Here is a 12,084-nt window from a genome sequence, read left to right as displayed (position 1 = left end):
CCAAAATTCAGGCAGTGTGGAACTGGAAAATAAAGTTTTTAATGTCCGATCACTGGACAGCTCCAGCAAAGCATCTTCCAGTTTTGTGGGCAGATTAGTCTTAGTTTCGGTGAATGGTTGCCGTATCCAGTCATACAGTTCTGGTTGCGTCTCTTTTGGAAAATACTTATGGAATTGTTCCAAAAGGCCATGGAGATGACCAGTGATGTGTGTTTTCAGGCTGCCTAGACTCAGTCCATTCTCCTCCAGATGTTCATCCAGCTCAGGAAACATCTCCACATTACCTTGTTCAATTCGCTCAGCCCATCTTTCAAGCTTTTTCACAAATGCATCAATTTTCTCATTCAATACAGGCCAAATAAGCAAGTTTCGATAACCAATCTGGATCTGTCAGGTGGTGCGCGAATTCAGATTTAGATTCTTTCAACAACGAGTGCACTTCCTCACGCAGTTCGTAAAGCTGGCCGAGTGCCTTCCTGCGAGATAACCACCGGACTTCGGTATGAAACAGCAGCACTTCGTGATGCGAGCCCATCTCGTTGCAAAGGGTGGCTAGCAGTCTACTGGTTACTGGACGTGATTTTATGTGATTTACAATTTTGATTGCACCTTTGAGAAACACTGTTAAGCTCACTATCAAGTGCTTTGCTAGCAAGAGACTCACGGTGAATGAAGCAGTGCGTAAACTTAACATGAGGAGCCACTTCTAAAACCTTTGCCTTGAGTCCCTTGTTTTTACCTACCATTGCACCTGCACCATCAGTACATACGCCAACACAGTTATCCCATGAAAGTCGCATCTCTTTTAGTCTGGTGTCCAGCTTGTTGAAAATGTCACTGCTGGTACAAGTCCCCTCCAGCACTGAGCAGAAGAGCATTTCCTCGTGCATTTTTCCATCAAATGTGTATCTGATGAATGCCAGCAACTGAGAAGAATTAGACACATCGGTAGATTCGTCGACCTGTAACGCATATTTCTTTCCATTTAACCTATTAATCAATTGACTCTTAATGTCTTTTGAAATATCATGAATACGGCGAGCTATCGTGTCATTCGACAATGGGACAGTCATAAGCTCATTTGCAATTTTCTCACCATGCATGGCCCGACACATAGCCACAGCTGCGGGCTTAATCAAGGTTTCCCCGATCGTGTGTGGCTTTTTGGACTGTGCTATCAGGTATGCCACCTCATAAGATGCCTTCAGAGCATTAGCAGTAATTTGGGTTTGTTGTGCGAGTGTGCGTTTTTGAATCTGTAATTCCTTTTCTTTTCTGCGAAAAAAGTCTATAGGGTTTTCAACACAAGCAGGGTGTCTTGTCTCCAAATGTCTCTGCATTTTTCCAGTCTTCATACTTTCATGGGCAAGCACTTCTGAACAGATTACACACTGAGGATGGTCCACATCGTTGACAGTAGAGCAAGTGAATCCATACTTTATGAATTCCTCTTGATATTTCCGACGTTTCCTACATTGGTCAGAAGGGGTCTTGCTCTTGTGTTTTGTAGAAGTACACGGTTCAGATGATTCAGGCAGACTGTCCACAATTTTCTCAACATTTTTAACCTTGCGAATTACAATTTTATCCATTCTTGCAGGTTCCACGTGCAGTTGCGTGCAGTATTGATAACTAGCGATCAGTCGCCGCACGGTGACGTCATATCTTAGAGTCACGAAATTATATTTAATTTTTTTAAAAACCTTCTAATCAGTTCTGTCTTTAGAAGAAAAATTTTTTTTATTTGTAATCTTATTTTTTTAGTATTTAAAAATATTTTTTGTAATCAGAAAATACAGAATTATTTCAAAACAAACTCGTGACCCCTTGAAATCATGGGTCGCGACCCCCAGTTTGAGAACCACTGTTATAGATTACTGTAAACCTACTGACTGATCCACACTCCGGAACAGAAGGTGGCGGTAATGCACCATTAAACTGGATGCCAACCGCCAATCGCCGCGCTCTTTGTTGTTGTTCTGTCGGCATGCTGCCTTAACACAAACAGTTAGAAACGTTTCTTTTAAGAGAAAAATACAGTTTCTTAATCAGATCAGTAAATAGGCGTACATGTAATATTTTCATCTTCACAGTCGTCTAAGTTTTGAATCACGCAGGAATATCTGGAGGAGTATCAGCTGAACTGAGATCTGCTGCTGTGAAAATGATGTTTGTTAAAGAGGAGAGAGAAGAGGACACGAGTGAACCAGAAACCTGGAGAATAAAACACGAGGAACCAGGAACATGGGGAATAAAACCAGAGGAACAAGAAACCTGGAGAATAAAACACGAGGAACAAGAAACCTGGGGAATAAAATTTGAGGAACCAGAAAAATGCGGAAAAGAAGACGAGGGACCAGAAACCGTGAGAATAAAACACGAGGAACCAGAAACATGGAGCATAAAACCAGAGGAACCAGACACCTGGGGAATAAAACACGAGGAACCAGAAACCGTGAGAATAAAACACGAGGAACCAGAAACCTGGAGAATAAAACAAGAGGAACCAGAAACCTGGAGAATAAAACAAGAGGAACCAGAAAGAGGTTGGTGTTAATTCTTCATTTATCTTTAATGTCTGTTTGTGGTAATGTTACATTTAGGTTCACAGAGTTTTACTTATCTGGTGTTTTGGGGCCCTGCCGTATGTGTGTGTGTGTGTGTCTAAATAAATATATATATATATATATATATATATATATATATATATATATATATATATATATATATACATACAGACTAAAAAATGTTGGGTTAAAACTAACCCAACTATATAGCCCCTTCCCAAAATCCTGTTGGGTTAAAAGATACCCAACAGTTGAGTTAATTATTCATATTAACATCAGTAGTTTTATTCAAATTTACTTAATACAACCATATTTTGAAGCAACTTCGTTGTAAATTACAGATTTAATTTTAATATGCATATAACACATTTACAAATGTATTTTACAATATTTTATTTAAATGTAGAAGAATGTGTAAAAATACAACTGACATTTTCAAGATGTACAAATGTGTCAATTCATATCAAAACACACATATGTGCAAATACAGTTCACAGCTGTGGCATAATGTTTAGAGAGTTGGACCTGTAACATTAAAGTCGCAGGTTTGAGTCTCGGTGCTGGCAGGAGTTGTAGGTGGGGGAGAGTGTATGAACAGTGCTCTCTTTCACCCTCAATACTCATGACTGAAGTGCCCTTGAGCAAGGCACTGAACCCCCAGTTGCTCCCTGGGCGCTGGATCTATAGCTGCCCACTGCTCCGGGTGTGTGTGCACTTGGATGGGTTAAATTCAGAGCACCAATTCTGGCAAATGTTACGACTTTCAAATAAAATGAATATAAAATATAATAATAAAACAAAAATAATCATAAAATCAAGTAATAATAATATATTATACTGCTGGAACTACTTAAGAAAAAATTTTTTTACTGATTAGGTAGTAGATGTCATATACAAAGAAAAGTTTGAAGCACAGATCGACTGCTTGTAGTATCGTCTTCTGGTCTATAGCCTGCTGTTTAAAAATAATAAAAACTTTTAATAAAATAATATAACAATAAAAAGTCTTCCTTGTCACCAAGCACCAGGACATGTGGATTTTGGCTTGTCTCATGATTCAAGTACAGCACTAATTAGTGCCAACCTTAAAAGAATTTTAAAAAAAAGTTCAGTTAACATGCATTGTGAGGATATTTCATTGATACACTTACTTTACAAATGAGTGAATTTAAATGAGTTAAAAGCTATAGCGAATTTAAATTGGTTAAAGTGACAAATCACCCAAAAAATAAAATTCTGTCATAATTGTTTTTTCTAAATATCTTCTTGGAACAATTTGTATTGTACAACTTGTGTCTTATACAAAATAAATAAAGGTGATTTGACTACACAGGGCACTGTAATTTTAAGTTTTGCTTTTACTTACAGGTTTAATGTCAATGAAGGACCGTTCATTTCCGTGTATGATGTGCACACCATTTTTCCATTTGTGTGGTATGGTGCAGATGGCAGGAAGGGTTTTAACCCGTTATCCAGCACCCCCCATTATGGGACTCACAGCTGAATGTGCTCTACTTCACTTTCAATTGTAACAACTTCCTACTTCAGTGTGCTACAAACATAATTTTGTTAATAATGCTCAAAAATATTAAAGGTTATAGACACTGAAGTGCATGGATTTTTTTTTTTTTTTTGTACCACACTTAAATATTTTTTTATTTGATATAAAAATACATGAAATGAGTCCTGGAGCAATCTTAGAAAAGTAATGGGTTGAAAGTCACATGTCTCATGAGTTTCTATTTCAAATCTGAATAAGATATCATGAAAAATGAGACTCCTGCAAATATTTTTGAATTACGATGCAAATAAGTGCTGATGGCCACTTATACAGATGGTAATAACACAAAGTAAATAATCCACTCTCTCTATTCATATAGATGCATTCACTTTGATAGACGTTATCATGCAGTAATAGCGAGCTGATTTGGGCTGATTTGCACTCAAACAGATGGTAATCATGCAGATACATTCACATTCAACATAAAACACACATATATAAAAACTGTTGAAAAATAAAAGAAAGAAAAAGGTGATCGCTATAAATTCCGCCTCCATCAGCTGACAGGTGCATCAGAGCGCATCACGAGGGAGCGCCAAACTTAAAAATATACTATCTTTCGTTCATTCTTTTTTCCGGTGGATCGTCTCATTCTGTTTGTGACACTGTACGCTACTAAACCATGCCATTTATTTTACTACCAAGACAGTTTCTGACCGTGAGTTATTCCATAACGGACACAAGCAGTTCTGTCGCTGAAGAACTGAAACTAAAACAAAGTAATTATGATCCATATTACAACGTTATTGTTTCGTTGGACTAAACGTGCTTCATGAGATGTCGTTCAGTGGACCCTTACCTTTCTAATTAAACCGGGATTCACAGCTGTGGATGTGTTTATGACTAGTTATATTACTAGTGTTGTCACGATACCAAAATTTCGATACCGATACCTAGTCAAGAATTGCGATTTCTATACTTTTTCGATACTTTTCCTGTAAAGGGAAAATACATTCTCAAATATCATTGATGTGCTTTATTTTAAAACCGGGACAACATTCTAATCATATAAAACACTAATAAATTAACATATGAACAGCACATATATTAAACATTTGAACAAAATATGAAATATCAAAATATAAAAAATAAAATAGAGCAATGACATTCAAGGTAAAGAAAAAATACATTTAGCAGCATAATCTCTGTTATCATTAGAAACATAAGAGTAATAAATTTATCTTGATTCTGAACTTGGAAATAAAAAATATGAACAGCAATTATATTAAACAATGTTTCTGAACTCAGAAGATTAAATGTCAAAAGATAAATAATATCAATTAAAGCAATGGCATTCAAGTAAAAAAAAAAAGCAAATAAAATTTAGCAGCAATATCTCAGATATTGTAACTTATTCTGAATTTCTGTCAGTTGTGCAACCTTTTCTTTCAGAGGAGAAAACTCAGCCAGTGAGCTTTAATGAGCATCATCTTTATTGAGCATCATCTTTTTCTACCAGCCATGGACCGGCGGCCACAGTATCACTTGTGCTCGCACGTGCAGCCTAGTGATGCGTGGGTCGGGGTTTTTTTCAACCCGCGGGTCCTGCTTTTATGAAATAATTTGGCCCGTCCCAGCCCGCAAATAAATTAACATTTCTTTACCCACCCCGACCCGCGCATCGGGGACATCACGGAAGATACGTTGCTACTAGACTCATATTTCTCGTTCACTGAAGCTCCTCCCTCCACAGCAGCGCGCGAGTAGACTCAGCGGAGCGTGAGCTCGGCGCTATTAGCAGCGCATGCACAGCTCTTGAACAAGCCGTTTCATCCTGTCAAAGAGTAACTCAAGTGTGACGGAGCATGTGATTTGTTGAATGTAGTGAACGAATCCGCCCTTCACTGAACAAGATCGAGAGATCTTCTCATTCATGAAAGAGTTGAATGAACTGATACATCTGGTTTATAAACGAAATGAATGAGTATACAGGGTCAGTGAGCCAAGCATGTAAATCTCGATCAGCAATCAGCAGATACAAAGCACAGTTATAGGTGCTGTGCAGATATGCTCGTTTTCATATTAAGCATACAGAACATAACTCCACGTTTAATCCCAGATTAATGTGAATATTATGGACTGTCTGACCAAACAATTAAAATGGTAATTATGCAAGAAAACCCTGTGCTTTGTTCATCTGACCAACTTATTTAAACTATTTAATGCGATTATGCACACATTTTAGTAAAGCCACTAATACAGCCATCTCGCTGTAGTGCTTTTTTGCTTGCGTGAGGAGAAAACACAGACCTCCGTAAGCACTGGACGCGTGCGTTGCACACACCAACATTAAATACGTCATGTCAACGCAGTCATTCTTTGAAGTATCAATACTAATAAATTTAGGTATCATGACGTTTTTAATTTCCGAGAATCGCGATACTTTTGAAGTATCGGTGCACCGTGCAACACTAGTAATTACGACGGATCTGGTATGTACAGCGTTTCCATAGCTCATGTTTTGATGTGTACTGCTTACACAAATGTAGCAAATACAGTCTTTATAAGCTTTCCATTGAAAAACAGCGATCTGTCTTCGATGCTTGAGGCTTAGATCTTTATAATGATATATAGATTGTCAAGATTAAATTTGTCCCGTTTCATTTAATCTATTCATAAACACTGACACGTTCAAGCTGAGGGGCATTCAGCACGAGGGCGTCTCAGTGCTGGCTAACAGGTTAAAGACTATTTCTGCACGAAGGCCTTTAAATGACAAAGGTACAGAGAAAGCACAAGTAAAAGAAAAAAAAAAAACTAAGCTTACAGTTTACATTTTTACAGTCTTTGTGGGAATCTACTATCATTCGCACTAAGAGACAGACTAAACCAGTTTTCACTCCCTCCAGAAAATTTGTGCCAATATTTGCGGCTAATGTGAGTGAATTTTACCACCCTTTAACTGATTTGGGCTTGAAGGGAGGAACAAAAGTACACTGTAAATGAAAGGAAGCTTTGTCGGACGGAATGCGGCAATACACTTATTTCACCTCATCTTTGGAAGTCATAAGTCTAAGTAAAATTGAAAACTAATGTATCATTAATTTAAACAGGTTACATACCTTGAAATGTTTCAATTAACAGGCAAAAATTCTATTGTTGCAATTATTTCTTCACAAAAAAGTCTAAGAAAAAAAACCCACTTGAAATCATGTGTCCCACAATTATTGGCACCCCTGATGTTAATATTATGTACAACCCCCTTTTGCCAACAAGACAGCCCTTAATCTCCTCCTATAACATTTCACAAGATTGGAGAACATCGAGAGAGGGATCTTTGACCATTCTTCTTTGCACAATCTTTCTAGATCATTGAGTGTCCTGGGTCCTCTCTTATACACTCTCCTTTTTAGCTCGCCCTACAGGTTTTCGATTGGGTTGAGGTCTGGGGACTGAGATGGCCATGGGAGGACCTTGAGTTTGTGACTGCTGAACCATTTTTGTGTAGATTTTGCCACATGTTTGGATCATTATCCTGCTGAAAGACCCAATGACGACCCATCTTCAGCTTTCTGGCAGAGGCCATCAGGTTTTTATTTAAAATGTCCTGGTAGTTCAAAGCATTCATAATGCCGTGCACCCTAACATGGTTCCCAGGGCCTTTGGAAGAGAAAAAGCCCAGCAGCATCACAGATCCTCCACCATACTTCACGGTGGGCTTTTCGGCATACTCATCTTTTGTTTTTTGCCAGACCCACTTAGAGTGTTTGTTGCCAAAAAGCTCAATCTTAGTCTCATCTGACCAAAGCACACGATCCCAGTTGAAGTCCCAGTGCCGCTTAGCAAACTCCAGACATTAATGTTTGTGAGTGTTCGTGAGAAAAGGCCTTTTCCTTGCACGCCTCCCAAACAGCTTGTTGGCATGTAGAGAGCGTCTGATGGTTGTTTTGGAGACTTTGTTACCCCAAGATGCAATTGATGCAATTCTGTGACAGTGAGCTTAGGATTTTTTTTTTTACTTTTCTTACCATCATCCTCACTGTGCGTTGTGGCAAGAAACTTGGGACCTCTTCCAGCCTTGTTTTTCACTGTTCCAGTTGTTTTAAACTTCTTAATGATTCCTCTGACTGTAGATATGGGCAAGTTAAGGCGAGTGGCTATTTTCTTGTAGCCATTGCCTGACTTATGAAGGTCGACACACATTTGACTTACTTGAATGGTGTGTTCTCTTGTCTTTGCCATGTTGACAAAGGGGTAAGAGTATTAGGCCTCTGTGTCACGTCATATTTATACCCCAGGTCATGAATTATTAATTAAAAGTTCCTAGATACCCTGACCAACTTTAGCAACTACAGAAAATATATATATATATATATATATATATATATATATATATATATATATATATATATATATATATATATATATATATATAAAAATCAATTAAAATGTTCAGCGGAATTGTGCCAATAATTGTGGGATATATGATTTCAAGTTTTTTTTTTGTTTTTTTTTAAATGTGTGATTTTTTTTTTTATTTTTATTTTTTAACCACCAAAGTAATGTACTTAAATAAAAGGTTGGATTTTTTTTCATTTTTTTGCATTTTGGTTCTATGTTGTTTAAAAAAAAAGGATAATTTTTACAAGTCCACGACCACATCTTAAACAGGGGTGCCAATAATTGTGGAGGGCACTGTATCTATATACACACACACAGTAATGACTTAAGTATGATTACACTGTAATCGGCACAATCTGTGGATCTATAATATTTGAGCAGCATGGATGTAGCCTACATGTTTGTTTAAAAAAAAAAAAAAAAAGTTTATGTATGGTTAGTGAAATATTTCATTTTCGAAATCTGTGTGCAGGACACGGGCAGCCGATCGGCACTGGAAATGCAGAGCTACATGTCTGAGGCACAGATAGCAGGAAGCGATCAGCCATGGGTGTACTGACGCACAAATATAAGAGTCCCTTTTCTGCGCACACTAAAGCTGCGCGAGCTTACTGTTACCGGTCCGAGCCCTGAACACGAGTAGACCCTGAAGAGATGTTCAGATCAACTTCTCACGTGTTGGATGTGAAACGTGTTTTTTTTTTGTAAAGTGTAGCTTGCACAGAAGTAAATGCACAGAACAAAAAGCTCTGTATAGGATGATTATTTTTATTTTACCTTAAAATTACATCGACTTAATTTGATTTAAAAATCACCTGCTGTAGCACACTGAGAAAAAGTATTTCATTCATCCAATTAAAATAAATTAGGGAAATGATTCACATCTATATTTTTTTTACTTGAGAGAATAGTTATTTATTTTTCATTGGCTCAAGTGAAAAAAATATAGATGTGAATCATTACCCTAATTTTTTTTATTTTATTGGATGAATGAAAACACTTTGAATCTTTGTTTTATTCGCACCAACATTATTTGACTTTAACATTTTGGAATAATCTATTTATATAGCATACTTTTATTTAGTAAAGTATTATTATTATTATTATTATTGTTTAGTAAAGACCTTTTTTTTTTATTTAAAACCAAATTTAAAAACTAAAATACTGAATGCTGATCAAGAAACATCTTATTGTGTTAATGTGTGAAATGAATGTGTGTTGATTGTGTTGTTTGGATTGTAGAACTATGCAGTTATTGCCGTTTAAGTTCACATTGTTACAGTTAATCTTTAAATTTAAAGCCAGTTCTCTGTAGTTTCAACCCAATTCAAAAACAAAAGCTAAATGATGATGTTTGTAATGTAGCTGTTAATTTCAGATGGTTGCAATTATTGTTTTCAATAGCTAAAAGCCAGTTTGGCCTATTAAATACCAAATAAACATCTTGTTTATGCACACTTTCCTTCTTTCTTGTTTGTTGCTTAAAGATTAAAAAAAAAAAAAAAAAAAAACGGTATCGGGATCGGCCAGTTTGTTTGTAAAAAATCGGAATCGGTCATGAAAAATCATGATCGATGCATCCCTACAAGTTACTAGTTACTTTTTAGTTGGCTATATTTAGTTACCAAAAATATTCATATCAAATATCTATGTGCATGGAAAATAGTAACTTTGAACAAAACCCCCTTTTATCTTATTGACAAAGTATGTTAATTAGTGGTCATTATACAGGGATTTCAATACCTGGTTGGATAGGAGTGGTTAAAGGGGTCCTATTATGCTCTTTTACAATGTCTTGTACACATTATTTTTACATTATTACAATACCTTTCTCACCAGCTTTTTGATGAAGACCTGCCTTCCGAAAAACAAAATGTTTTGTGATTGGTTAGCTGTCCCAGTGTGTTGTGATTGGTGAACAGCTCAGACGGTTTTTCAGTACTGTTCACCCCTTGCCAAAACAGCAAGTTCCTTCTGATAAGGATGGCATCAATATTGTCATATAAATTTGATATTGTTTTGGAAAACAATGCTGTAGTCTAAACAAGCTGTTTATTGTAGTAAAAAGGGATTAAAAAAATAAATGGTTCACTTTGGAGTGGACTTTGAGATTTGTAACTTTGTAGATCTTAGTTATACCCAAACATTCACACTAGACACTGACTAAAATTCAAAAAGTGAAAAAGCATAATAGAATGTTATAATATTTTGCATGCTTCACATTATAGTGCGGAGTGCATAAAAATAAGGCTGCAGGGCGAATTTATCATCCAAAGTGGTTCTCACGTAGTACTTCTATGTCATCACCACATAGTGTGTGTTATAAGTTAAGACTATGTGAGAAACACTTTGGATGATAAGTTCACTCTGTCGTCTTGTTATTATTTTCATACACACTGCACTATAATGTGATGCATGCAAAATACATAGTTTTGGCCGTTAAGTCTCCATCCACAAACAGACGTACATCGTCTGCAGATATAAGGTATGGCATTGCATTTTAACAAGTAATCTGAATGGCCTATATATGTGCAATATTATAATATAATTTTGTCTTTACTTTATTTGTAATGCCAAGAAAGAGTTAATCTCTCACGTATGAGAAGAGCACGTGGCCGTGTACCAGCCATTAAATGTGTGAGACACCAATTCCTCATTATCTATCTCTTTCATTTCATTGATTGAGTCAAAGCGTTACAACTTCTTCAGCAATTATACAGGATCTAATCTAATTTAACCCATCCAAAGTGCACACACACACACACACACACTGTGAACACACCAGGAGCAGTGGGCAGCCATTTATGCTGCAGTGCCCAGGGAGCAGTTGGGGGTTGCTCAAAGACACCTGGTGGACACCTGGTGGTATTGCCGGCCCGAGACTCGAACCCACAACCCTAGGGTTAGTAGTCATACTCTGTAACGACTAGGCCACAACTTTCCATTATGAAACTGCCTGGAGGAGGACATGTGTCTATATCGTCCTAATGTGCGGTGAGAAGGAAAGTTTGAGTAGCTAAAACTTTTTTTTTTTTATCTGAACTACAAATGCCCTAGATATTGTTTTGAAAGTGTTTTGATATTTTATTGTTCATTCACACTTTACATTATCGCTTTATTATTTAACATAAACTGCCAATGAAAAAATTATTCTGAACATTCATTAATCTTAGGTATTCCAATATTTAATAACACATTGTTAAAATTGAAAGTTGCAACTGTGTTATTTAATGAGCTAACATGAACTAAGACTTAAGATTTTTTAACAAAGATTAATAACATCTATATCAAATGTAGCTATTGTTCATTGTTTAGCTGTGCATTTATTGAATGAGCACTATGCGATGTCCGAACTGATTACACTATATTTTATGTATTGCACTGTATTTTATGTAAAATCATTTTCTATTTTTAAACTGTTTTAAATTCATTTTAAGTCAATTTTTAAATCATTTTCATTTTCAAGTTCTTAAATTGCTTGTTTTATTTTTGTGATTATTTTTCGTCATGACATTCTTTTTGAATTACCATTGTGTATGAAATGTGCTATAAATAAACTTGCCTGGACTTGTCTTGAATGTTAATGCATTAACTAAGGTTAACTAATGAGGTCTT

The 12,084-nt window shown here is 36.3% G+C and overlaps 1 protein-coding gene across 4 annotated transcripts in view; it reads left to right on the top strand.

Moving 5' to 3' along the window:
- Positions 1 to 12,084, top strand: part of LOC127953350 (zinc finger protein 271) — a 408,540-nt gene that overhangs the window by 137,435 nt on the left and 259,021 nt on the right. For 2 of the 4 annotated variants that reach the window (XM_052552558.1, XM_052552552.1), the window contains exon 1: positions 1,957 to 2,546. The exons of the other annotated variants lie outside the window; for them this stretch is intronic. In XM_052552558.1, coding sequence (XP_052408518.1) covers positions 2,165 to 2,546 — 382 coding nt within the window. In that variant the 5' untranslated portion in view covers positions 1,957 to 2,164. Of the gene's footprint in view, positions 1 to 1,956; positions 2,547 to 12,084 lie in introns of those variants that run through there. 4 annotated transcript variants of the gene reach the window in all.

Source organism: Carassius gibelio, chromosome B3 (genome assembly GCF_023724105.1).
Source record: "Carassius gibelio isolate Cgi1373 ecotype wild population from Czech Republic chromosome B3, carGib1.2-hapl.c, whole genome shotgun sequence".
In the NCBI taxonomy this organism is placed as follows: Eukaryota; Metazoa; Chordata; class Actinopteri; order Cypriniformes; family Cyprinidae; genus Carassius; species Carassius gibelio.
Note: the sequence above shows the minus strand (reverse complement) of the source record. Positions and strands in the feature narration are given on the sequence as shown.